This window comes from Ptychodera flava, chromosome 2, assembly GCF_041260155.1.
Source record: "Ptychodera flava strain L36383 chromosome 2, AS_Pfla_20210202, whole genome shotgun sequence".
NCBI lineage: Eukaryota > Metazoa > Hemichordata > Enteropneusta > Ptychoderidae > Ptychodera > Ptychodera flava.
In genome coordinates this window covers 24,661,202-24,686,856 of record NC_091929.1, presented here as the reverse complement: position 1 = coordinate 24,686,856, position 25,655 = coordinate 24,661,202, and the positions used below count along the sequence as shown (strand labels likewise).

The window sequence follows — 25,655 nt, the reverse complement described above, 5'->3', positions numbered from 1 at the left end:
AGTCCAGTGGACTTATAGATTGGGTCATGTCCGTCTGTTCGTCCATCCGTGAGTCCATCCGTTCACGCAGATATCTCAGATATTTTGACAAAATGTCATGTGACCTCAATGACCTTTGACCTCAAATATACATATTTGTCCATAACTCAGTAACCAAGTAAGGGACACCTTATGACGCTACATATTGTACCTCATTAATTATGCACATATCTAATTTTCAGCGAGCCAAGAGAGCTAGAGGTCTGATTTTTGGTATATAGGGATAACTTAGCAAAACAATTTTTTTGACAAAATGTCACGTGACCTCGGTGACCTTTGACCTCAAATATACATATTTGTCCATAACTCAGTAACCACAAGTGCTACAGCCTTCATGTATGGTATGATGGGACACCTTACGACATCACATCCTGTACCTCATTAATTATGCACATATCTAATTTTCAGCGAGCCAAGAGAGCTAGAGGTCTGATTTTTGGTATATAGGGATAACTTAGCAATACAATTTTTTTGACAAAATGTCACGTGACCTCGGTGACCTTTGACCTCAAATATACATATTTGTCCATAACTCAGTAACCACAAGTGCTACACCCTTCATGTATGGTATGATGGGACACCTTATGACGCCACATATTGTTCTTCATTTATTATGCGCATATCTAATTTTGAGCAAGCCAATAGAGCTAGAGGTCTGATTTTTGGTATATAGGGATAACTTAGCAATACAATTTTTTTGACAAAATGTCACGTGACCTCGGTGACCTTTGACCTTATGTCAATAAATAAGTAACCACAAGTGCTATGTCCTTTGTATTTAGTAGGATGGGAGACCTTATGACAACACACACTTTACCTCATTAATTATGTACACATCTAATTCTGGGCAAGCGAATAGAGCTAGAGATCTGATTTTTTGGCATATAGGGATTAATTAGCAATATAATTTTTTTTCAAAATGTCATGTGACCTCAATGACCTTTGACCTTGATTATACATATATATGCATATCTCATTAACCACAAGTTCTATACCCTCCAATTTTGATAGGATATTAGACCTTAAGATGTCACATCTTGTACCTCATTTATTATGCGCATATGTATTTCTTGGCTGGCCAATACTGCTAGAGGTCTGATCTTTTTTCCTGATTTTGAACCCTAACTTAGACATGCCTCATGTGTTTCAAATTGGGAACAACGACATAGACCTATGTGCCCATAGATCTCAACATATACACTCCAGTGATACTTCTTAATGACCACATTTTCCTGCCCCATCAAGACTAATACTCCTATTACAAGTGGGGACTATGTCATTGTAAATGACTTGTTGAGTTAATGGTTGTATCACAGTATTCGATATATCTAATTCTGTATTTTTTCCATTTTATATTCTGAATAAATACATTAAACATATTTCAATGTCTCCAGTACATTACATTTAAGTATTTTCACTTCATGCACTTTATCCCATTCACACATGTTCAAATATCTGACCAGAGAACAAACACTAAATAGTCCAGGATGGGAGCTACAGTGTCATTGACGCTATTTTTTATATTTATGTGCTCACAGACTTGGCGCAAGTCTAACAGCCAATGTAAAAATTCATAAACTTGGGCAACTCTTCCACAGGCTGCATTGAAATCGCATTGGAGAGGGAGGATTGATAAAAGTGACAGGATAAAGGGGTCATTAACTAGTGTATCATACAACATTGCATGGTTTAGGTTCATTCTGACATCTACAAATTGTTGTTTTAGAGTTCAGATATCATTCCCAGCGGCACATGCTTCTGCCAATAACTCATCCTTTCAGTTTTGGTTTGATTACCAACCACTTGTTTGAATTAATTTTTTCATCAAGCACATGTTGAGAAACTTCTGTTGACATACATGATATGATGGTATTTTTATCTCGGGAAATTCATACAAATTATACATAAGTTTTGTAAACTTCTTGCTGACTGCAATGAGCAGCTGACAAAATCATACAGGCTCTCACTACCAGGATGTCTTCGAAAAAAATAGATTTTATTACAGGTTGACATAAAGTTCTGAATACACTGGAAATAAAACTAATTTTAAATTCAACAATTGACAATCAAGTTGTATCTGACGTGATTCTCCAATCTACGGTTGACATTTCTGAATTGATAGACGGTAAACAGATGACAATGAAAACATTGATCAAATCTCAACACAGCTACATCTTTTTATTGGTAAACAGCTGAAAGAAGTCAATCCTCTATTTTTCTATTTAATCACTCATTTCTCATTAAATGATACAGTAGTGTATAGGTCTACGACCTAACACGACAACGTAGGCTTATATGAACCATGATGAGCTATGTGAGTCAACTGGTCTTATTATTCCAGCATATAGTCAACAAGTCATCGTTGATGACACAGTCCCCACTTGTTAATGGGTGCTTTGATGACAGGTCCTCAGAGAGGATAGAGTCCTCTTCATTAGGTCTGTGATAAAATACTTTTGAATAAATTCGCTTGATACATGTCTGAGTTGTAGTTCAGGACATGAAAAAATTGTAATAAAATGGCCACATGGTGGCCATAATGGATCGAATCACAAAACAAATCAATGTGCATATGTATGATATACGGTAGGTCAATGTCCTTGTACCAACTTTGATTAAAATTGGTTGAAATATGCCTGAGTTATGGCTTTGTACATGAAAAAATCATAACAAAATGGCCGCACAGCAGCCATATTGGATCGTATCACAAAACAAATTAACATGCATATGTATGACATTGGGCAATCTCCTTGTACCAACTTTGAATAAATTTGCTTGATACATGTCTGAGTTATGGTTCTGGACATGAAAAAACGTAATAAAATGGCCACACGGCGGCCATATTGGATCGTATCACAAAACAAGTCAATGTGCATGTGTATGACATAGGTTGATGTCCTTGTACCAACTTTGAATAAAATTGGTTGAGATATGCCTGAGTTATGGCTCTGTACATGAAAAAATTGTAACAAAATGGCCGCACGGCGGCCATATTGGATCGTATCACAAAAAAATTGATGTGCATAGCTATGACATTGGTCAATGTCCTTGTACCAACTTTGAATAAAATCTGTAGAAACATGCCTGAGTTATGGCTCTGTACATGAAAAATCGTAATAAAATGGCCGCCTGGCGGCCATATGAGATCGTATCACAAAACAAATTGATGTGCATATGTATGACATAGGTCAATGTCCTTGTACCAAGTTTGAATATAATCGGTTGAGATATGCCTGAGTTATGGCTCTGTACATGAAAAAATCGTAACAAAATGGCCGCACGGCGGCCATATTGGATCGTATCACAAAAAGAATTGACGTGCATATCTATGACATTGGTCAATGTCCTTGTACCAACTTTGAATAAAATCATTTGAAACATGCCTGAATTATGGCTCTGTACATGAAAAAAATCGTAATAAAATGGCCGCCTGGCAGCCATATTGGATCGTATCACAAAACAAATCGACATGCATCTGTATGACATATGAAGTAATCCTTGTACCAAGTTTGAATGAAATCGCTTCGGGCATCTCTGAGATATCTGCGTGAACGGACGGACGGACGCACGCACGCACGGACGCACGCACGCACGCACGCACGCACACACGCACGGACACGACCAAACCTATAAGTCCCCCCGGACGGTGTCCGTGGGGACTAAAAACCCTACAGAATTATGATTGGTACAGACAAGATTTTGTTGGAGAATCAACATTCCATACTGCTTTCTGTTGTCGGTAGGGTCAGAGTTGATGGAGCAATTATAAAGCTCTGAATATTTCATTCTAAATTCAAACACTAAAACACAAAAATGTCTCTTATGAGTTTCCTGAAAACAGAGAACAAAATCAGTACTTCAGATTCGTCTTGGTACCTCACTACAAAATACCACAGTACTTTGAGAGTGGCTACAAACAGCAATAGTTGAAATCTAGGATTTCGCAAATTACTATGACAACCACATTACAGCTATCTGAAGATACACATCTCAAAATTTGTTGTTTTTTTAATTGAGAGCCTGTAGAACATCACTTTTTAACATGTGTTCATCTCAGTGTCTGTAATACATGGATGTATGTATTTATATATGCATGTATGGTACATATGTAGGTATGTACCAGGTACTCATGTAGTGGTATTAACCCTTGAGTGCTACAATTTTTCCTATCAAAATTTCTGTGCAACAATTTACAAATTTTCATGAGTTTTTCTGTAATTTGCTTTGATAATTTGGACCAAGTGGACATCACATTTCATTGGCAGCAGTTTTACATCTCAATTTTGGCAAAATCTTAAAAAAAATATTGCAATATGTTATATAAAGGTAGCAGAAATTGACTTCAGCACTCAAAGGGTTAATGTGTGCATGTGTACAACATGTTTGTACTAACATGATATGTGCACTGTTGTATATACAAAATTGTATGTCTTAGATATAGATGTAATATGTATTTTCTGATAAAAATTTTGAGATTTTTGGCAGTCATGTAAAATTTGTTTTTTTCATACAGAAAAATACAGTACTAACAAAAACAGCAAATGGCTAGTAATTGGTTTTAGAGATGTTTCACAATATTTCATGTTTGTCTGGAGTCTAGCTGGTCATATTAGGCAATGCGAGCCAACACACTGACAGATATTTAAAATTTGGGTGAAAATGGTAAATACACTCACAGATGAATTTCAAAGCAAATCAAAACTAGCAGTAGATTGTAAATTCATCTAAAGTAATTCTAGTATTGATTACTCAAAATTAAGCAAAGGTTAATTTACAACCAGACACTGAACTGCTATGACCCGATGTGTAAAAAAGAGCATCGTGTTTGGAGTCATAAAATATTTACAGTTTCTACTCAAATTTCAAACCAAGAGCTTGATGCCAGATGGTATTTTGGGCACATGGAGCCTGCAAGCTTGGCTAGATAATGGACCATTATTATGTACATCCATTGCTGCAAGTTTCTTATTTACTCACACAATAGGCTTCAAGGATAAATGTCAGAAAAGAGTTTGTAATTTTAACGCCATTGCTTACTTAGTCCTTAATTCTCTAAGAAAAAACATTTTCAAATCGCAGTCTTCCTCTTAATTATCATCTCCAACTTCATCGGTCACTATGAAGCTTTCCATCATTGCATCAAAAGCTGTTCTCTCTTCATCATCACTCATGTTGGCTTCATCATCATCATCATGAAGATCATCATCACCAATTTCATCTAATGTTACCAGCATGCTCTCATCAAATGGAAGCTCTCCTAGATACTCTTCTGCAGTCTCGAAATCTACATTTACAATATCCTCAGGTTCATGATCATCAGGCATGGGATCAGTCTCAGCAACCTCATCTGAATTTGTTGTCATAGAAACATCCACTTGCTGCTCACAGTCAGATTCTGAAGCTACGTCTTTTTCTACAGGGGTCCTTTTATCTGATTGTTCTGCATCAGATATGCCACTCCTCTTGCCTCCATCACTACTTTCTATCTTTAAGTCGTCTTCAATTTCCTGAGATGCTCTATCTGCTACCATGACAACATCTCCTTCATCAGTATCTATGTCTCTGTTGGTACCATCATCATTGCTGTCCGTCATTAATGTCTCATCAGCATCTCTAACATGTGTAACAGTATCATGGCTTTCCCTCGCTACCTCATCATCCTTACCAGATTTCCTTGTCTGCTTCATGATATTTTCTACAGTTCCTTTGCTTGCTGTTTCAGTTCCTTGGATTTCACTACTGTCCCTCAGTTTAACTTCATCAGATGTACAAAGAGGCTCCTTTGCTACTAAGGATTCATCCTCATTGCCTGATGCACAACTTTCTGATGATTCTAGAATCTTGTTCACACTGTCCTCTCTTTTGACATTGTCCTTTTGATCATCACTGCCTGTCTCATCACTTTTACACTCATTGCCATCAGACTGTATTTTGGTTTCTTCAACTGCTGCTGGTACCTGTGCATCTCTTACATAAACTTTACCTTCTTTCTCAGTCTGAAAATGTTCTGCATGACTTCTGTCTTCACCTTCTGATAAAACACTCTCATCTCTTTCAACATCCTCTGAATTTTCGCAACCAATATCCTCCATTGAGATATTGTCAACAGGATGTTGTTCACTCCCCACACTTTGTATCTCTTCCTCCTCTTCTTCCATCTCTGCTTCTACTTCCTCTTCTTCAGCTACCTCCTCTTCCTCTACCTCCTGTTCCCCCTCCTCTTCCTCTATCTCCTCCTCCTGGTCCTCTTCTGCTACCTCTTCTTCCTCTGCCTCCTGTTCCCCCTCCTCATCCTCTACCTCCTGTTCCCCGTCCTCTTCCTCTATCTCCTCCTCCTGGTCCTCTTCTGCTACCTCTTCTTCCTCTGCCTCCTGTTCCCCCTCCTCATCCTCTACCTCCTGTTCCCCGTCCTCTTCCTCAATCTCCTCCTGCTGCTGCTCTTCTACTACCTCTTCTTCCTCTGCCTCCTGTTCCCCCTCTTCATCCTCTGCCTCCTGTTCCCCCTCCTCTTCCTCTATCTCCTCCTCTTGCTCGTCTTCTTCTACCGCTTCTTCCTCTGCCTCCTGTTCCCCCTCTTCGTCCTCTATCTCCTGTTCCCCCTCCTCTTCTTTTACCTCCTCCTGCTCCTCCTTTTCTTCCTCTACACCCTCTTCTTCCTCCTTTTCTTCCTCTACACCCTCTTCTTCCACCTCTTTTTCCTCTATATCATGTTCCTCCTCTACCCCTTTTCCATCCTCCAGGTCCTCTAATTCCCCTTGCTCCTCATCCTCTGCTTCCTCTTCTTCCTCTACCTCCTCTTCTTCTGCTGCCTCTTCATCGTCTTCCTCCTCAACCACTATATATTGTTCCCCATCTTCCTCTACCTCTTCTTCCTCCTCCTCTTCTTCCTCTACTTCCTGTTCCCCTTCCTCAGCTTCTACTTCCTCCTCTTCTTCTACCTCTTCTTCTTCTTCCTCCTCTTCTTCTGCCTCCTCATCCTCTTCCTCCTCTACCTCTACATACTGTTCCCCTTCTTCCTCTACCTCTTCTTCCTCCTCATCCTCTAGCTTCTCTACTTCCTGGTCCTCTTCCTCAGCTTCTACTTCCTCTTCTTCCTCCTGTTCCCCCTCCTCTATTTCCTCTTCTTCCTCCTCCTCTTCGTTATCTCCCTCAAGTTCAACCTCATCATCAACTAATTCAGCATGCTCACTCTCACCCTCAACATCATCTGTAACTTCTTCATTCTGATCCTCATCCTGGTTATCATCTATGTTATCAACATCTTCATCATCACAATCACTGTAATCTTCTACCTCAAACCCGTCATCATCATCACCATCTTCTACCTCTTCCCTGTCATCCTCTTCCTGTTCCCCTGCCTCCTCCTCCTCCTCCTCTTCCTCCTCCTCCTCCCCTTCTTCAGCATCAGACTCCATTTCTTGTGCCTCAGTTTCAGTTTCTTCATTTTCCTGAGTTACTATCTCCCGGTCATCATCCTCATTATCAACATCAACATCAGCATTATCGTTTAAATCAACCTCTTCCTCGCTCTGTTCTTCCTCATCACCTCCATCTTCCACCTCCTCTGCCTCATCATCGACTTCCTCCTCAACATCCTCATTGTCCTCCATGGAAACAACTTCTTCCTGTAAGTCACGTCCTTGTTCCTCATTTTCTTCTCCTCCTTCTTCCAATTCGGCCTCCTGATTATCTCCATCACTGTCCAGTAACATGGCTTCTTCATCTACATCACTTCCCATTTCCATGTCCTCTCCAGTGACTTCGTCTCCATCTTTCTCACCATCCTCAACATCTGAAGCACTGTTTTCTCCTGCAGATTCAACTGTCGCATCAATATTTTCACTTTGTTCTCGTTCTTCACCATCTTCTTCACTTCTTTGGATTTCTGATTTTGCATCCTCATCATTATCTTCATCTTTATCATCATTCTCAAGATTGCTCTCCTCAACATCCTCCTGAGTCTCATTATCACCTTCTTCCTCTGAAAAGTCTTCATCAACAACATCATAACCATCATCTTCAACATCACCTTTATCATCATCATCATTTTCACTGTCATCTGTGCAATGTTTCTCATGCATATCACCAACATCAGAGTGTGCCTCACGATCCATCACTTCTACGGCAACTGCATCTGTTTCCTTGGTTACACTGATTTCCTCATCTTTGTTTCCACTAACAGGAGGGACATTGCTGTCTCCACTGTGTTCTGCAGTCCTTCTCTTGTCTTTATTGTTACCTGGTGTTGAATTTTTGGGTCGTGGAGTGAAATCCTTCGCTTTGGCCTCACTACCAATGACTGCATCACTTTCTTGTTCTGATTTCCATCTCTGAGCATCCTCTGATTTGTAGAAACTGTCAACAGACTTAATAATGGCGTTCATGCAGACCATGCTGGAAACATGGGATGGAGTGATCACATGATCTTCATATGCCTGGAAAGAAGACAAATCATAATCATATGAAGCAAGCCTGTATCTTATATGCAGGACTTGATCAGTTCTGTGACTTATTGATACAGTATGCAGGAATTTAACATTGCAACTGTGAGGCAGAAATGATTTTTAACTGTTGAACCCTTATCGGTTGGTGACCTTTGACCCCATGCTTTGCAGCTAAAGTTAATGCAATATTTGGCATCACAAATTGAGATTCACACAATAAACTGAGATAAATGAGAATCACAAGAAAGGATTAAAGATATGGCCACCAGGCACAGGGAGAAAGTTAGTTTTCAGAGTTTACATAATGTCCTGAACGATATCAAATAAATATTTTCAACGATTTTCATTTCATCTTTTCTCAACTCTTACTTTGAATGTTATGTGCAATACAAGATCAAAATGCCACTACACTATCCAATTCACAGTAATGTATTTAAATTACACATCACTTAATTGAAACATTACGGAAACTATCTGAGTCTCTTGCATTGATAGCTTCTTGTTTTATTGTTTTACAGAGCAGATCTTATGGACTTTGGATACTTACCTTCTTTGAGTTGAGATCTGTATTACAAATCTTGCATATCCATTCCTTCACGTCTTGTGCATCTGATGTGATCTCCTTCATACATTCCCTTTGTTTCTGAGAGAACAAATAAATATATAAACAAGTCTGTAAGATGAACAGTTAAAAGCTGTAACATCACTGGCTGTTATCCTTGACTAAGTATTACACAATGTTTATGAAGAACTGCTTCGCTGCAATATTCTAATGACAGAGAAATCCCTTTTCAGAGACATAAGGAATCATAATACTGATGAATTTTGTGACGTCATCTCCCAAGATTATACTAATAATATTTCCAATTATCCGGTATTGTGGCCCCAGATGTTCTCTACCTCTACAAAATCACTGGCATAGCCAAAACTATAAAATAAAGCAACTATGTACCCCCTCCAGGCACATATAGGCCTCATGCATTATCTCATGCAAAATTTGTTTTAGCTCATTATGGACTGGGAGGACGTACATTATCGTAAAATTGTATTGACAAATATTCACCTGTAACCAATCACTGACTCTCTTCATGTCTCCATATCTGACAGCCTCCATCACCATGACAACAGTTTGGCAGCCATATTGAATTCTGTGGTGCATGACACTGGAAAGATGACCTTTGTCGCATTTCTGAAACCAAATCATAAATGTCTATGAATTCGCAGAAAAGTGCAAGTGTAATATCAGAAAACTGCAACTGTGACCAGTTTTGAAATTTTGAGTATTTTTGAATGCATAAGCTCCCTTCTTCAACTTTTGTAACTACAAATTTGATAAACTACAGCACCTTTTATGGTATTATTTCAAGAGCAACACACTAATTTCCTATGGAAGATCAAACAATATATGATAAGCTTCTCATATTCTGATTTTTACTCTCTGTGTTTGTATGTGTATCTGTCTGTCTGTCTATCTGTCAATATACCCAAGACCACCAGATAAAAATTTGTGTAATTTTGCAGTCATAACCTCATTTGCATTAGCAAATACGCTTGGCCATGGCCTTAATTCCAGTATTTGAGAAGCTTCTTCACAGTGTTTCATGTTACAGTGTTAGAATAAATACTGACTGTACTGACTGCCAAAAAATTTCATGGAATTTGATCAACTCCAGCATGCAAGGTAGTACAAAGATTGAAAAAATACCAAAATGTCTGTTTATGATACAAGTAGTACAATATTAACCGTTTCAGTGCCAAAGTAAATTTTGGTCGCTGTTGTAAAATATACTCTGGCCATTTTTTCTGACTTTTGCCAAAAATTTTGAAAAAAAAACGGTAACTAATGAAATATGATGTACTTTAAGTAAAAAAATTACAGAAACATTAATAAAAATAGGTAAAATGTTGTACTAAAATTTTGATGGGAAAAAATCAGAGCACTCATAGGGTTTAAAGATAAAGCTGTGATTCCAATTAGCCACAGACTTGAATGGAATTATACACACTGATCTAATTTGGTAGCTTTTAATCTGTTGTATCAGGTGTATAGCAATAGAACATAGCACCCTTATATGATACTACAATGGGGATACATGCAACTGATTATCTAAACATACCTCATCTTCTGCTTGACAAATGGCACAACTTTCTTTTTCAGTCTTCTTGTTGCACAAAGTGGTTGCAATATCATCCTGTTGAAAGCAATTTCAATGAATAACGGTTACATACAGCACATGTAATGAACTGGTGAACAAACACAATATATTTCAGAAACAAAGATATCGCAATTTGACATCATATCAATGACACTTGTCTTCACCATATGACCACTCCCCTGGTCAGATCGATACAAAGCAATGTTGACAGGGTAAAGGAAATGTCACTTAGAAAATGACATGTCAAGTTTTCACATTACTTCAGACGAAGCAGGGGTGAATGATATTCTGAAATCAATGGAGAGAGAGAGAGAGAGAGAGAGAGAGGGAGAGAGGGGGGTAGAGAGAGAGAGAGAGAGAGAGAGAGAGAGAGAGAGAGAGAGACCAGGCAGACAGCAAAGCGGCCATTATTTTAGAGTTAATGAAGAGTTCAAAAGATCCCATCATGGAGCCTTTTAAAGACCTCTTAACCCTTTCACCACCATGGTTTGTCCCAAATCCATTGTTTTCTATGGTAAAGTTGGACTTGTATACACGGAACTGGGGGTGAAAGGGTTAAACATAATCTCCATTTGTGACATATTGTGAATTTATGCACAGGAGGGTTTACATCATGTGTTCAATGCCAGCATAGATCACATGATGGTGACAAGAATTGAACTGATGAAGAAAGGAGTACTTACAGCAGCTTTTTGTGATCTGGTCCTTGTGGATGATTGGGAAAATCCTTCGATGACGTCGCACATTTCAACCAACCTTGAAAATGTGTGCAGCATTTCCTTATGAATGTTGAGAGACGTGTGTCCTTCCTGCAGAATAGAATTGATGGACATTGCAGAAGGAAAGACGGACCAAAGGCAAACACACTTGCATGAATTTTTCTCCATGTTTAACATACAGCAGTCGTTTTACCATATCAACTTGAGATGCATTAAAAATGTTCTTTTCCTTCATCATGTGAATAGGAAGAACAGCATTAAGACAGCAGTCCTTAACCACTGACTCTGTTTTGTTCTCTTTTGAAAATTGTGTCCAGTTCTTCAATTTGTTTAGGATAAAGCACAGAAAAACCCTGCCCTTTTAAGAATAATTCCCTTTGTTTGGTTTACAGATAGGAAAGGCCAAAGGAAATGTTGTGTCAGAAGAGTTGAATATAACCTAAAACTTTTTGTGGAAAGTGTGACAGCATGTTGGGATGTTATTTGGTCTGCAACGAAATCAAGTCTCTTGAAATAGCAAATTGTGCATAGTTGTAAAAATGAAACACACACTGACTTTTTCTATCTTTTCAGTCAATCCTTTGGGTGCTGGATAACAGAAAGTTTACTGGCATGCTAAATCTTAGGAATGTCACCGTTTCTTTACTTACAAATTTTTTCCCTGGCACTCTTTCACAGCAAACAAGGCAGTATCTTTCACCAAAGTTATACATGAATGTTTTCTGTATTCTTGCTTTCAGCGTTAAATATGGCAACTCCTGCAGAAAGAAAGCACTATGTAAACCTTACAGTACGGTACAAGAGAAGTTTGGTTGCCAACAGATGTATACACTTACATTTTTCATATACTTTTAAGAAAATCATGATTATATTTGCAATTGCATGATTCATTGGAAATGCTAAATGCAAGGTTACAGACATAAGTCTGCCTATTAAGGTAGAATGCGATTCAGGGAAAGATATTCAGATTCTCAAACTTGGATCATTCTTTTCTGATCTACAATTTGTGGAGGCCAATTGTAAACTTCCTTAAAAAGAGAAAAATTCTCCCATCGAGTTTTCAAAATTCAAAAATTTTATTTTCCCCATAGAGTTAACACAGGAATGGTAGCCATTTTGAATTTCAAATGCCATTATGTTAGGTAGTACCAAACTTTGCACAGTGACCCCTTGCTTTTATTCTTGATTTGTAAGAGAATAGCTAACAGTTGCATTGAGGAATATTTGAGCAAAAGTTTAAGTTTTTCACTTTTGAGGCGCATATTACCTTAAGTTGGCCTGAAACTAATTTACCCAATTGCTACTTTATGGCTTCATAATTCACTGAACAAAATTATTTTGCAATAATACTCAAACAAAGAAAAGTATGATTTTTCTTTAATTTAAAGGCAAACATACTAGCCTCTAGAAATTGAATTTCATAAAATTGGTATCAGCCCATACTACTAGGAAACTATACTGACAGAAAGGTAATCTATAACTGGTTTGTAGAAACACACAATACATAAACCAGATAATCTTTAAACAAGTACCTGAACTTGGCCTGAAGTAGATGATGGAGTGGCTGTCTTTGGAGGTGATGGTAACTTCCTGGCATTTCTCTTTAACATAGTCTCTAGATACTTCAATGACGCAACCAATACCTGCATTGAACCTACACGCAAAATGTGGGCCTTGTCTTGCAGATGATTGTGGTAATTCTGTAAATGGGCATGTATGAATATCATTGTGATTGGGATATTTGACATTTCAGTCACTTTCACCCGATCTGAAAAATCATCCGAAATCTCAGCGCATAACTTCAACCCTGAAGTTTAATTATTACTTGCATTAGCGTAATTCATGCCTACTACCTGATAACAATACGAGATTGTTTGGAGCAAATAGGAATTTGTTTTGCCATTATTTCAAAATATTTATGACGATGATACCCACTGAGCATAATTGGCATAGTTGAATACTGAGCAGGTTTTGTGTCAGAAGCAGTAATATGATTAGTAGAAAATATATTATGTATTCAATGATAGTGAGTTTATGAATATTTATGTTACATGATCTGTAGGAGTTTTTACGGTTTCTTTGTCGTGTAAAACTGACTAAATAGCAAAGCCAAGATGTGCCTTGATAGAATTCATAGAGCATTACACTGCCTTGCTTGACACAAGTGGCAGCATATTTCTGCACAGCCTCAGCCAATATGAATGTTCGTAAGTATGGCAATAAGTACTGCACATATCATTTACGGTAATGCTATTTGCATTGACAAAGAAATCCGGCAAGAATCACACGGGGCTCAGGGCTTTCGCAAAAAAGGCAAAAATGTATGATTTATGTCACATCTACAAAGGGTCCAATGATGGGTATAAAATGTGTCCATTTACATCACACAATCTTACATGGTTAGACAAAATCTCAGGATGCAATTAGTGTATATCTAATACACATCTATTAAGAGCATCCAAAATTAAATTACAAAATTACATAAAATTATATAGAAAGCCATATTCCTAATTTGTAGGAAAAACATACCAAGGGGTTATAGTCTCGGCAGAGACGGATCACTATTGCCACAACACAGGGTGCCATTTTATGACTTCTTTCAAGTGAACAGAAGAAAGGCAATTGAATGCTGTCTTTCCTAAGACCAGAGAGACTTTCATGTTTGAGACTTTTGTTTTTCTAACCAATGATTAAATGAGTCTGCAACTTTAATGTCTGGCTTATCAACACATTCTGTGTGTACTTTAGAAGAAAACATGTGAGATGAACATGGAATTGTTCATAGCCAAGCTAAGAGACCTGTATTTTGATAATATATTGATGAATCGGGGAACAGGCAACTTGACACCTACCTGGGCACTATCACAGAATACTTCGCATACTGCACATAACCAATACACCTCTGCATTGGCCTTCAACTTCAGCTTGTCCTCATATTTCTGTTTACAAAGGTGATATAAAAGAGAGAGGTTGCCATGGAAAAATGGAACCACATTGAAATTTGATGGCTAGGGTCCATTGACATATTCAGCAAAATCACATCTAAGGACACATTTTCACTTTAACAAACCATATTAAGGTAGAATGCACCTCGAAAGTGAAAGATTTAAAATTTTTACTAAACCTTTCCTCAGTGAGACTATAATCCAAGGAAGATAAATTGATATAACATAGAGGAACCAATTAACATAGCTGTGTAAAATTTACCTAGGTATTGCCCTTGATGAAAATCACTTATATGGTAGCACAGATAATATACATGTTGGTGAACTCATTTCCGTCACACTTAAATTGAAAATATAACGATCTACAACTGACTATAAATGTTACATATGTACCTTCACCAGCATAACAATCTACAACTATAAAAATTACACTGTACCTTCACCAAAATGATGATCTATAACTGTGAACATTACACTGTACTTTCACCAACATAATGATCTATAATTGTGGACATTTATCTACACCAACATAATGATCTATAACTGTGGACATTACACTGTACTTTCACCAACATAATGATCTATAATTGTGGACATTTATCTACACCAACATAATGATCTATAACTGTGAACATTACACTGTACTTTCACCAACATAATGATCTATAATTGTGGACATTTATCTACACCAACATAATGATCTATAACTGTGGACATTACACTGTACTTTCACCAACATAATGATCTATAACTGTGAACATTACATTTTATCTACACCGCAAAACAATCTATAGACGTTATACTGTACCTTCAATAACAGTGATATCTTCTCAACATCTCTTTGTTTCACAGCATTTTTCACGGACACGATGATATCGGACATCTGTCTTCTAAGCACATGCTCTCTGTCTTTTAAATGTTGCTGAATTACTCGCTGACATTTCAAGACAAAAGCAAATTGATTGACCGAGGTGAGAATAGCAAAACACGAATATACATATTAATATTTAAAAAGAAGTTTTGAAGTTTACTATGTCATCACATCTTCACCTGACTAGTTATACAATTCATACAAAAAATTCTAAAAATACCGTCAAGGACACTATGTGCTCACATTCGGCTTGAATTGGTCCATTCAAGAAATATTTAAACCAGAAAAACAAGAATGACAAAAGCAAATAAGGTCTCCAACTTAGGTACTGGAGGTCATCTTTAGGAACATGCATATCAACTTCTATAGCAATGGGAGAAGCAGATCCTAAATACATAAGCAAATGTCAACCACAAAAAAACAGAGAAGGCTTGATAAAAAAGAAAAGGTGGGAGTGGGCAAAAATGCACAAGGGATCTTATAAAAAAAGTAATGCTGCATCATCGATCTTCTAGACCCTACCCCCTCCTGAATATCAAATGTTCCACCCCTTGGTATTACATAAGACCAAATGACAGGAAGTACATTTACAACCTTGGAGATTTTTAATTAATGCCATGAGTGTTATCATTCTAATGTAAACAGCACTTAAGTTAGTTACAGATAGTGAAATGCCTTCCACTGTGGGCGGTGATTACAACATCTGGAATTATCCTGGATCCAAATTTCTCATCAGTTCTTGTATGTCTTACATAGAAAAGTTGCAAAAATTGGGCCAAAATGAAAAAAATCACCTCAGCTTTGTTTTCTGGATCCAATTTTCCTACAAATTGGTACCAAATATGACAAAATTATGTTCACAGCCTTCAAATTGTCTCACAACATATCCTGGGTTGGTGTAGGTCATTTAAGGTCACAAACTGAGAAAAGTACCTAAAATATACAAATTTTGGGGTTTCCCAACACTTTGAGCAGAAAATTTATCTAATAACATCTTTCGGGACTTTATACCAAATTACAAAGCTATCAAACAAGGGACTTTATACCAAATTACAAAGCTATCAAACAAGTAATTTTGAGATAAAGTTTTTGACCAAAAATGACAATATTGTCTTAAAAATACAATTTTTTATATTTCAGGACAATTTCCACATATCTAACTATTGTCATCTCTGTACGTCTGTGTACCAGATATGAAAGCTGTCTGTCCAGTGGTTTTAAAAAGGAAATGCTGTCTAAGATTTTTTGACCAAAAATGACAAAATTGCACAAAAATAGTAATTTTCCCAATTTTGTCATAATTTCAAGAAATTAGAAGAGTAACACCCTTGCAAAGAGACAACCCAAATTTGAGAGCGATTGGGCTGGCGCTTTCAGAGTAGAAGAATTTTTACTGAAAATGAGAAAAATCACAAAAAAATTCAGCAAAAATACAAAATTAAGGATATCTGCACAATATTCATAAAACTGTATAAGGTTCACCTAAGGTACTTGCACACAAATTTTCAAAGCAATCAAAAAAGCGGTTCTTGAGTTATTAATTCTTAACCATTTTCACATTTTGTAAGCTCATTTGCATAATTTTGGCAATGCAGACTTCATTTGAACAAAATCCCATCTATAGCCCAGGATGCATCCACACACCAAATACCACGCTGAAACGTGCAGCGGTTTGCATGTTTTTGATGTTGACGGACATACTGTACGTACATACATACATACATCCATACATACACACATACATACAGACGCCATCGACTTCAGCCTATACGATAAACTCACATTGGTAAAACCAAATGTGAGCTAAAAAATTTTAATCATGGGTATATTGTGACTGACATGTAGTCACAGGATAGCAATAGGTCACAGGGTGTTTTATAAGAAATTAGCAAGTTAATGTAGCCTACTAATTAGCAAGTCAATGTAGATTGCAAATTAGCAAGGTAATGTAGCCTGCAAATTAGCAAGTTAATTTAGATGACAAATTAGCAAATTAATTTAGACTGCAAATTCACCAGTGGATATAGATTGCAATTTTGGCAAGTTAATGTAGATTGCAAACTAGCAAGTTGAAAAAAGTCTGGAATATTTTTACGAAGGCAACAAAAATTGACTTTGGGAGTCAGAGGGTTATTGACAGATGGTATCCAGTATTTATAAACTTAACATACCTGTTTCTTCATATGCGGTACATTACATAAGTGACATTTTCCATTAAGCACTCCTTTTTTCAAGTTGCTTTCTACATAAGCCTGTAAGTACAACAAAATATTCCAAGCTCAAGTTCATTTTGTACTGCAACCTCTGTGCCAGGCAGGGCCCTACGGACTAAAATTTTGGGGTCACCATGCAAATATACGTACAAGTAAAGAGGTTGCTGACAGTTGAAATTTAAAATGGCCACTACACCTTTGATGATTTTCACAAAAGCAAGGTAATGAAAAGTTCTACTTAACAAAATTCAAATGAATCCACACAAGCAGTAGATCATCAAACTTTGGTAAAATTCTGAGTCAGAATATCTGTCTCTCAGGCTGAGGCACCTTCTAACTTAAAATGACATTTATCATTATGTGAAGGACAGTAATAGACTCTGCCCTATACAAAGCATACAATGTTGGTGAATGATACAAGCATTTCTGCTCGCTGTTCCTCAACTTTTATAAACAAGAATTCTGACAAGGCACATTTGTCATTCCATAGCTTCAGATAACATTCTTTAACCCTGATAACTTTGACCCCTGTGACCCCAAAAGCTCAACCCTGAACAAAGTTCAAAGGTTAAGGTCAACTACAGGTACTTACCGCTCTGGTGTACCCTCCCTGTCTCAAATCTGGCTGTGCAAGACGTGCAATGATGTCCAAAAGCTCAAGGATTTTGTCAAATGTTCTCCTCCTAGACTGTTTCAGCTTTGGCATAGTGTTTTTCTGAAAGACAAATCAACCATTTTAGAGCAATCTCTTCACTATTGTAAAAATATTAGATATAGCTGTTTTGCTCACAATGAACATTAAAGACCAAGTAACACTGTGTTTATCGCAACTGTAGTCTGTTACTTAAAAGGACAAAGTCGCCCATTTTTCATGAATTTTGTTTATTATGAGATACTTCTTATATTGTTTGACATGTTGAAAGATACAGAGTAAATGGGTGACCATGCACATATTCGACCCCGGTTTTAGACAAATTAAATGAAACTAGCTCGAAAATGAATTAATGGTCATGACCATTAAAAACCGGGGTCAAATATATGCATGGTCACCCATTCATTCATTATCTTTCAACATGTCAAACAATATAAGAAGTATCTCGTATCAAACAATATTCATGAAAAATGGCCGATTTTGTCCCTTTAACCCTTTTCCTGCCAGACAGTAATAACTGTATGACTTCCCCATCAGCCAAGTCAGTAAAAAGTGGTATTGAGTCAAAAAGTGACATATTTTCACCCACTTGGCTTGGTATGTTATAGCATCTTTTGTCCAAAAAAAATCAACTTTACAGTATTATGTTTTCAACAACCTTCAAATGTACAGTATTATGTTGTGTTTCATTAATTTTAACCATCTTGACCTGGTGGTGAAATATGGACTTGGCAGGAAAAGGGTTATATTGCACTGGGGTTCATGACACTGGCCCTTAAAACAAACCTTATGATATATTTTTTTATCTTTTTTGCCTATTTTCATTGCTTTAGTAGGCAGTTGGATCACACTATTTTGTACATTCTAATCATGGCCTTGCTAGCCACAGTGACATTTCTGTCACTTTGGAACATATAACTTCAGAAGACTCATCAGAACTACACACAAATTTATTAAAATTTCATGATTAGAAGACAGCATACAGGTAAACCTTCCACATCTCTACAGCTTAACAGTCATGTATGATGTATAGTAGTGAGTATGTATGTGTGAGTGCTTCATGAACTCTATAGCATGGCTTCTGGAGGGGTCTCGGTCAGAAAAATTGCAACAACTTAGCTGGGTTATTGAACTTAACTTTTTTAATCGTGGCAATTTAGCAGAGCGGTATCAAAATTCGCGGACAAATATTTATCTTTGCATATTAATGTAACAACTTAGCTTGGTTGTTGAACCACTATTTTTAATGGTGCCAATTTAGCAGAGTGGTATCAAAATTTGCAGACAAATATTTGTTTTTGCATATTCATGAGAGAACAGTTCCATCATTTGCAAAGAGTGACATTGGAACAGCTGAGGAACCCCGGACTTATGGTATTAATCAGTTCTCATCCAAAAATTCCAGTCACAATAAATAAATAAATAAATAAATAAATAAATAAATAAAACAAGCATACCCCCACTACGAGAGTGTTTAACCCATTGCACCCTGACCCCCTGGTGACCTATGATATCATGAAGACATTTTCGTCCAAGACGGGTTCAAAGGGTTAATAGACCTTTTCCCGGTTATCCCACAATGCATTGCAGTGACTTTATCAAACACCGTATATAAGCTCAAAACAGCGAAAACATGCTGATTTGTTTTGTACAACGGATTGTTATAGAAGAATGACACAAATTTGCAATACCAAATAATGCCCCGTGTATTTTCTAACCATCAGCGACGAACATATAGGTCAGGGTGTAATCTACCATAGAGTTCTATGAGTAACGTACCCTGCGTGTACCCTACGGTTAAAAAGTTCTATGCGTAACGTACGCTTTGTATACCCTGGCGCGCACTGCATCATGGAATCGGTAAAAGAACTATTGCGCTGTCGCTCAGCATGAACCAAGTCTTATTCAGTCTTGCAAAAAGAAAAGCAACTTACAAATATGGCAACAACTTTATCCTCATATTTCTTTTTGACCATCTCAGAGGATTCCATTTCATGTTGTTCAGGTGGCTTGACTGGTTGCCTGACATTTCTGGAAGACGGTGTGTTCGGTTTCACAACCTCTCTCTGTTTCTTCTTAGTCTCTGGTTTGAAATCCAGGCTGTACACCTTGCAGTACTGGGTTATAGCCTGCAAAATACTCTCCTTGCAGATTGTCCGTATCACATGATGATGGGGAAAAGACTTGTGCATTTCATATGTCTGTGAAACATAAAATGCAAGATAAACTGAAATATTCTTCAAATAAACAATAACTTTGTCAAATATCCATATACAGGCAAACACTAGGAAATTTCGAATTTTATTTATTATTTCAAAATAAGATCACAAAAAGCACTTAAAAATGGTGTCAGAGTGTACTGACATTTTTTCTACCATACCAGTATATTGATGGTGAAAATACAGCAATCCAATTGGTCAAGGCATGAAAATTACCGTGTGACATTCGCTATATCGCACAGTGGGAACATGCACGAGCTCTCAGCTGGAAAATAGTTCCTTCACACCAGAATTTTAATTACTGTTATAATATTTCGGCAATAAACTACCTGAGCAATGCATATAAGACTCAACTTCCAAAGACATTTCAGAAATTTTCAAGGACTTTTTGGAGTCTGAAATACCATTTTCAAGATATCAGAGTTACAATACAGTATGTCATTTTTCATATCACTTTTGCAATAGTACAGCTGACTATTATTGTATTTTATAAAACTTACAGGTGATTATCAACTTTAGAGGACTTTCGAAAACTCAATAATGTTTTCAAGAACTTTTCCAAGACTTTCAAAGTGGCTTTAAAATTTCAAGGACTTTCCAGGAACATACAGACCCTGTGTTAAATGATAGATATATTTTGAGGTGAGTTAAAAGTTATCAGTAAGGCACAAAACCACATCAAAGATACACTTATCCAATACAAATGCAAAATACAGAAAATATTTCAACAAATAATAAACTTCTCACCATCTTATCCTTATTGTCTATATCACATACTGAACAGTACCATGGTCTCTTTTTATCAACTCTTAAACTCATTCTTTCATCATATTTCTGTAGGCAAAGAACACAAATACCGAAGTTTTTGAGGTTCTGTTTCTGTTAGCTCTTCTTCAAAATGATTCTGTAGCATTTCAATTTTTTACATTTTGAGTTTATTCGTTATGGCAAGATATGTAACTTTTTAACTAACTTCTTTCCAATGAGTACATGATGTTGCAAAGTTGAAATCAATATCTGTATTTATGTCAAACATCCTCATATATGCATAAAAAGTTCCAGCCATTGGGAACATGCAGGCATAACAGCATCATGATAGACACCATAACATATACAGGGGCCAGTGCACACAGCATAGAAAGCTAATTGGTAGATTTTACTAGTAATTATTCATAGCAACCTAAGGAGTCTCTGTGAAGCTGATTGGCTGGTTTGTAATTAATCATGGCAACTTAAGGAGTCTCTGTGTAGCTGATTGGCTGGTTTTTTTTACCCTTTCATCATGACCATGGTTTGAACCATGCAACTGTCTTCTATAGCAAAGTTGGACTTCTAGAGGGAGAAACAGGAGTGAAAGGGTTAAATGATTCAGTAATGTCAATGCATTCAGCCAACCAACAAGCAACAAGCTTTTGAGTTGCTACACATTGCCAGATGAAAGTATGTGATAGTGAGCAGGGCTTGACTTCAGTTTAGGAACAGAAGAATAAGATACCTGTCGCAGGGATATCACAGCTGCCACATCATTCTGCTGATAGGCATTTTTCATTTTGATGACAGCATTGGTTGCCTCTTGGATTTGTTCATGGCTGATGCTCTTCAAGTGCACTTGGTATGTCTAGAGTTGAAAACACCATTGAGATTTATATGGTCCAGTAATACACATGCTTAAATGTTGTTACAGATTGTGTTTCATAATTTTTCCCATTAAAGGGACGTCAGCAATTTTTCATGAATTTTGTTTGACGCAAGATACTATGTATATTTTTTGACATGTTGAAAGATACTGAATGAATGGGTAACCATGCATATATTCGACCCTGGTTTTGGACAAATTAACTGAAACCATCGCGAAAATAAATTAATGGTCATGACCATTAATTCATTTTCACGATGGTTATGTTTATCGTGTCTAAAACTGGGGTCAAATATATGCATGGCCACCCATTCATTCAGTATCTTTCGACATGTCAAAAAACATAAGCAGTATCTCGCATCAAACAAATTTCATGAAAAATGGCCGACTTTGTCCCTTTAAATTCAGTATCTTTGAGCAAGCTGACAGCCCTGTTCAGTCAATCTTAAAAAGTCAGTGTTCTATAGGACACAGGTTTACTTTAAGTACTTAAAATTATGAAAACTTTGCATGCCAGATGATCACCTAAAACACCTCAGAAGGATTATTAGAAGAGTAACTCTTCAATCAAATGAAAGTCAGATGAAAAAATTTGGCTATGAAAGGATCAACCTCTTCAAAAGTATATTGGTTTGACCCCATTAATTTCAATACACAGCTTGGACTGTTACATATGGGCGATAGGGGTGACAGTATATCAAGTCAATACCTGTTTTCCTGAACTTGTTTCATTACACGCAGCACAATGGTAATCTGTTCTGCTTTCACCAATGCGAAGCTTTTCCTCCAATTCTGTCTGTAAAACAATCAGAAAATTCCTTTGTGTTCTGTTTTCTCTCAGAATGTAATGGTTCTACTCTGATTTAAAAGGATGCGTGGTGTTCTGAAGGCTCAGTGCGTCCACGACATTACGTGACAAATGTACGCACAAACCCAGGTTTACAGACATATATGTACATATACGTATTTCTATGCATGGGAGTGCCATGGTCCGTTCCAATTATGGGTTTCACCCATTGACAATACATCATAAAGCTGTTTGAAGGTCTTGTACCTGAAACCGTTGATAGTTTTTTCATTATTTGTGTTTCTTTTTCAACTCTAAAATGTGTGACCAGTTACATAGCATTTAGTTCAGTTAGTTTGTTATCATTGACTAGTAAAAGTGGAAGAGGGTATGAACTTACTGCTTCAGCTATTGCAGTTTCTTTCTTGGATGCATCAGACAAAGACAAGATAATTTCTGCCATATTGGAAACACATTCCAGCAAGTGATGCATCTGCTTGTGTTTAAAGAACTTCACATGCTTCACAGGCTGGTGATGAATAGAAGACACAATTGATTAATGACATAAAATTTATATATGAGGCAATGAGTAATCTCCCTCCCTCCCTCTCTCTCTCTCTCTCTCTCTCTCTCTCTCTCTCTCTCTCTCTCTCTCTCTCTCTCTCTCATAACAACAGTATTATGAAATTTGGCATTGTCAATTTGGCTCATCTGAGAGCAGAGATCTACTCTCTACACTGATGTGTTGTCAAACATTCACATTTGTGTGCTTTTTCCTTCTTCAACAATGTCAAACTGGTCCATATCTGAGACCAATCCCTTACTTACTTTTATCTTTTCTGAGAGTTTTTCACAACATATCAGGCAGTATCGTTCTCCTAGATTGTAAGTGAAGGTCTTTTTCAAGCGATTTTTGAGTGACAGTGGAGGTAACGACTCCTAGAAAAGGAGAAACCAAAATGTGAAATGAATGTTATTAATCAATGTTTATGTAACATTGAATAGAAGTACACTTATCTCACCTTTATGTCTAAACGATCATCAAGACAATGCATGAATCTAAAATATTTTTCCCTGCTTGTAAATTGGACAGGTCAAAATATCATTTTGCTCAATCAAGATGGCAAAAGTCTTGAAAACTGATTATCGAATGATTTTCCAAATCAAAGGACAAAAGCTTCCCCAGCAGTAAATATCTCTGAGTGCTTGCTCAGATCTGGAGATATTTTGAGTAACCTTGTACTTTGCAATGGTGAAGTACTAAGTGAATACCATTGAAGAAACTGACATTTTTCATGAAAATTTTTTTGAATTTCAAATGTTAAATGAATTGCACATTAATTGTTGGACAGAGATCAAGTAACACTGACAATAGACTGAAAATTCAATCTACATCGACAAGTTTTCAAAACTACCAGTCAAAGGCACTGAAAAGTATGTCTGGACAGGCACACAAGCATTTTATCACATCCTGTACTTCAGCAAATCTTACTGGTACTACTGCTTTCTCAGGCTCTGCAGTTTCTTCTTTGGCTACACCAGATGGTTCTGTGTTGGACTCTATGACAGGTTGGTCACTTTTGTCTTTGACTGACTGACCAGCGTTTCCTGTGGGAGGCTGGTCAGTTTGACCTTTGACTGGCTGACCAGCGTTTCCTGTGGCAGGCTGGTCAGAACTCCCTGTGACTTGAGTCTCTGACTGCACTTGTTTTGCCTGTGGATGCTTCGTCTGTCCATCTGATCTCCCCTGTGATAACGTCTCCTCTTCAGTTTTGACAGGTTCAGTCTTTTCATCTGAGACTTTTGACTCTGTCTCCGCCTCTGAACCATCCGCGTCTGTCTTTGTTTCATTGGATGGAGGGCTTGCGTCACTGCAGTATTGACGCAAAGACTTCAAAATAGTCTCTCTGCAAATTTTCTTTAAGAGATGATGTTTGGACATGGTTACATGTTGCTCGTATGCCTGAAATAGATGACATGATGTTAGTGAGATACAGTAATGATAATTTTTACACGAAAAGCACTAATTTTTCTCATCCACTCTTAAATTCTGCACTCCGTTTTATTGTATTTTCTGGTTCTTACATTGATAGGAATATTTGTTGAATGTTAAAGGCATTGCTCCCGACCCCTGGGATTGCCTTTGTTCTAGTCTGTAAGAGGATTATGGAGGTGTGATATCCTTTTGTTTCCCATTGAAATTGTAATCTAGTGGCCAACACAGGCCTTGAATGATAATCCGTCACCTCAACTTGTAAAGACAAATCATTGCTTTGTTTTTGGGGTGCATAAAAACGAAAAGTATTGTCAAAAGTCTGTTGCACTAATAATATTCCACACTTGAAGACTGTTGACTTGCCTTCATCATTTACAGATATGTAAACATTTGCAGTAATTTTAATCTTTTCACCCCCAATTGCCAGTAAACAGGTCCACAATTATTATTGATAACAATGGGTTTAGGTCAAACCATAGTGGCGAAAGATTTAACTCTCTTAAGATCGGTCTAGCCATGTGTGTTGTGTAGAAAGTTTCTCAGGTTGCCATTTGTTTGTGTCAAGCAATAACCTGTACGATCTTGGTTGACAACACTACATAAATCCTCAGCCTTCTGACAAATTGTACCATCGACAAATTAAATAAATAAATGATATCTGCTAGATTTGCCTGCGCCTTTGACAATCAACAATTCTACTCCTGAGAAATTGAATACTTTCAATAAGTAAAGCAAGAAATCTACTGTAGGTTTATAAACAGTACAAGAACTTACAACTTTTTCATTGCATTCAAACTTGCATAACGAACAAAACCATGTTCCCTGTTTTCCACTCGCATTCAACAGTTCTTCATATGTCTGAAAGGAACAAACCAACAGATAATGTATTGGACTTCGATGAAATAATGATATTTGATAAAAGACGATTTCACTGGAAATCGGAAACTCTGTACAAAGATATTTCAAAAACCATTGATA

The 25,655-nt window shown here is 37.1% G+C and overlaps 1 protein-coding gene across 2 annotated transcripts in view; it reads right to left on the bottom strand.

The window, feature by feature from the left end:
• Nucleotides 1-4,930: 4,930 nt before the first annotated feature.
• LOC139117574 (uncharacterized) overlaps nucleotides 4,931-25,655 on the bottom strand; it is a 41,278-nt gene continuing 20,553 nt past the window's right edge. The window contains exons 18-37 of one of the 2 annotated variants that reach the window (XM_070680821.1): nucleotides 25,452-25,535; nucleotides 24,174-24,644; nucleotides 23,510-23,620; nucleotides 23,082-23,210; nucleotides 22,604-22,690; nucleotides 21,754-21,876; nucleotides 21,006-21,092; nucleotides 19,974-20,240; nucleotides 17,980-18,102; nucleotides 17,346-17,426; nucleotides 15,112-15,237; nucleotides 14,211-14,297; nucleotides 12,891-13,058; nucleotides 12,009-12,116; nucleotides 11,323-11,448; nucleotides 10,601-10,675; nucleotides 9,547-9,672; nucleotides 9,031-9,126; nucleotides 6,729-8,474; nucleotides 4,931-6,698 (exon numbers count right to left, since the gene is read on the bottom strand). In XM_070680821.1, the coding sequence (XP_070536922.1) occupies nucleotides 5,127-6,698; nucleotides 6,729-8,474; nucleotides 9,031-9,126; nucleotides 9,547-9,672; nucleotides 10,601-10,675; nucleotides 11,323-11,448; nucleotides 12,009-12,116; nucleotides 12,891-13,058; nucleotides 14,211-14,297; nucleotides 15,112-15,237; nucleotides 17,346-17,426; nucleotides 17,980-18,102; nucleotides 19,974-20,240; nucleotides 21,006-21,092; nucleotides 21,754-21,876; nucleotides 22,604-22,690; nucleotides 23,082-23,210; nucleotides 23,510-23,620; nucleotides 24,174-24,644; nucleotides 25,452-25,535 (5,793 nt within the window). In that variant the 3' untranslated portion in view covers nucleotides 4,931-5,126. Of the gene's footprint in view, nucleotides 8,475-9,030; nucleotides 9,127-9,546; nucleotides 9,673-10,600; nucleotides 10,676-11,322; nucleotides 11,449-12,008; nucleotides 12,117-12,890; nucleotides 13,059-14,210; nucleotides 14,298-15,111; nucleotides 15,238-17,345; nucleotides 17,427-17,979; nucleotides 18,103-19,973; nucleotides 20,241-21,005; nucleotides 21,093-21,753; nucleotides 21,877-22,603; nucleotides 22,691-23,081; nucleotides 23,211-23,509; nucleotides 23,621-24,173; nucleotides 24,645-25,451; nucleotides 25,536-25,655 lie in introns of both variants that reach the window. The other variant, XM_070680811.1, reaches the window with a different exon arrangement.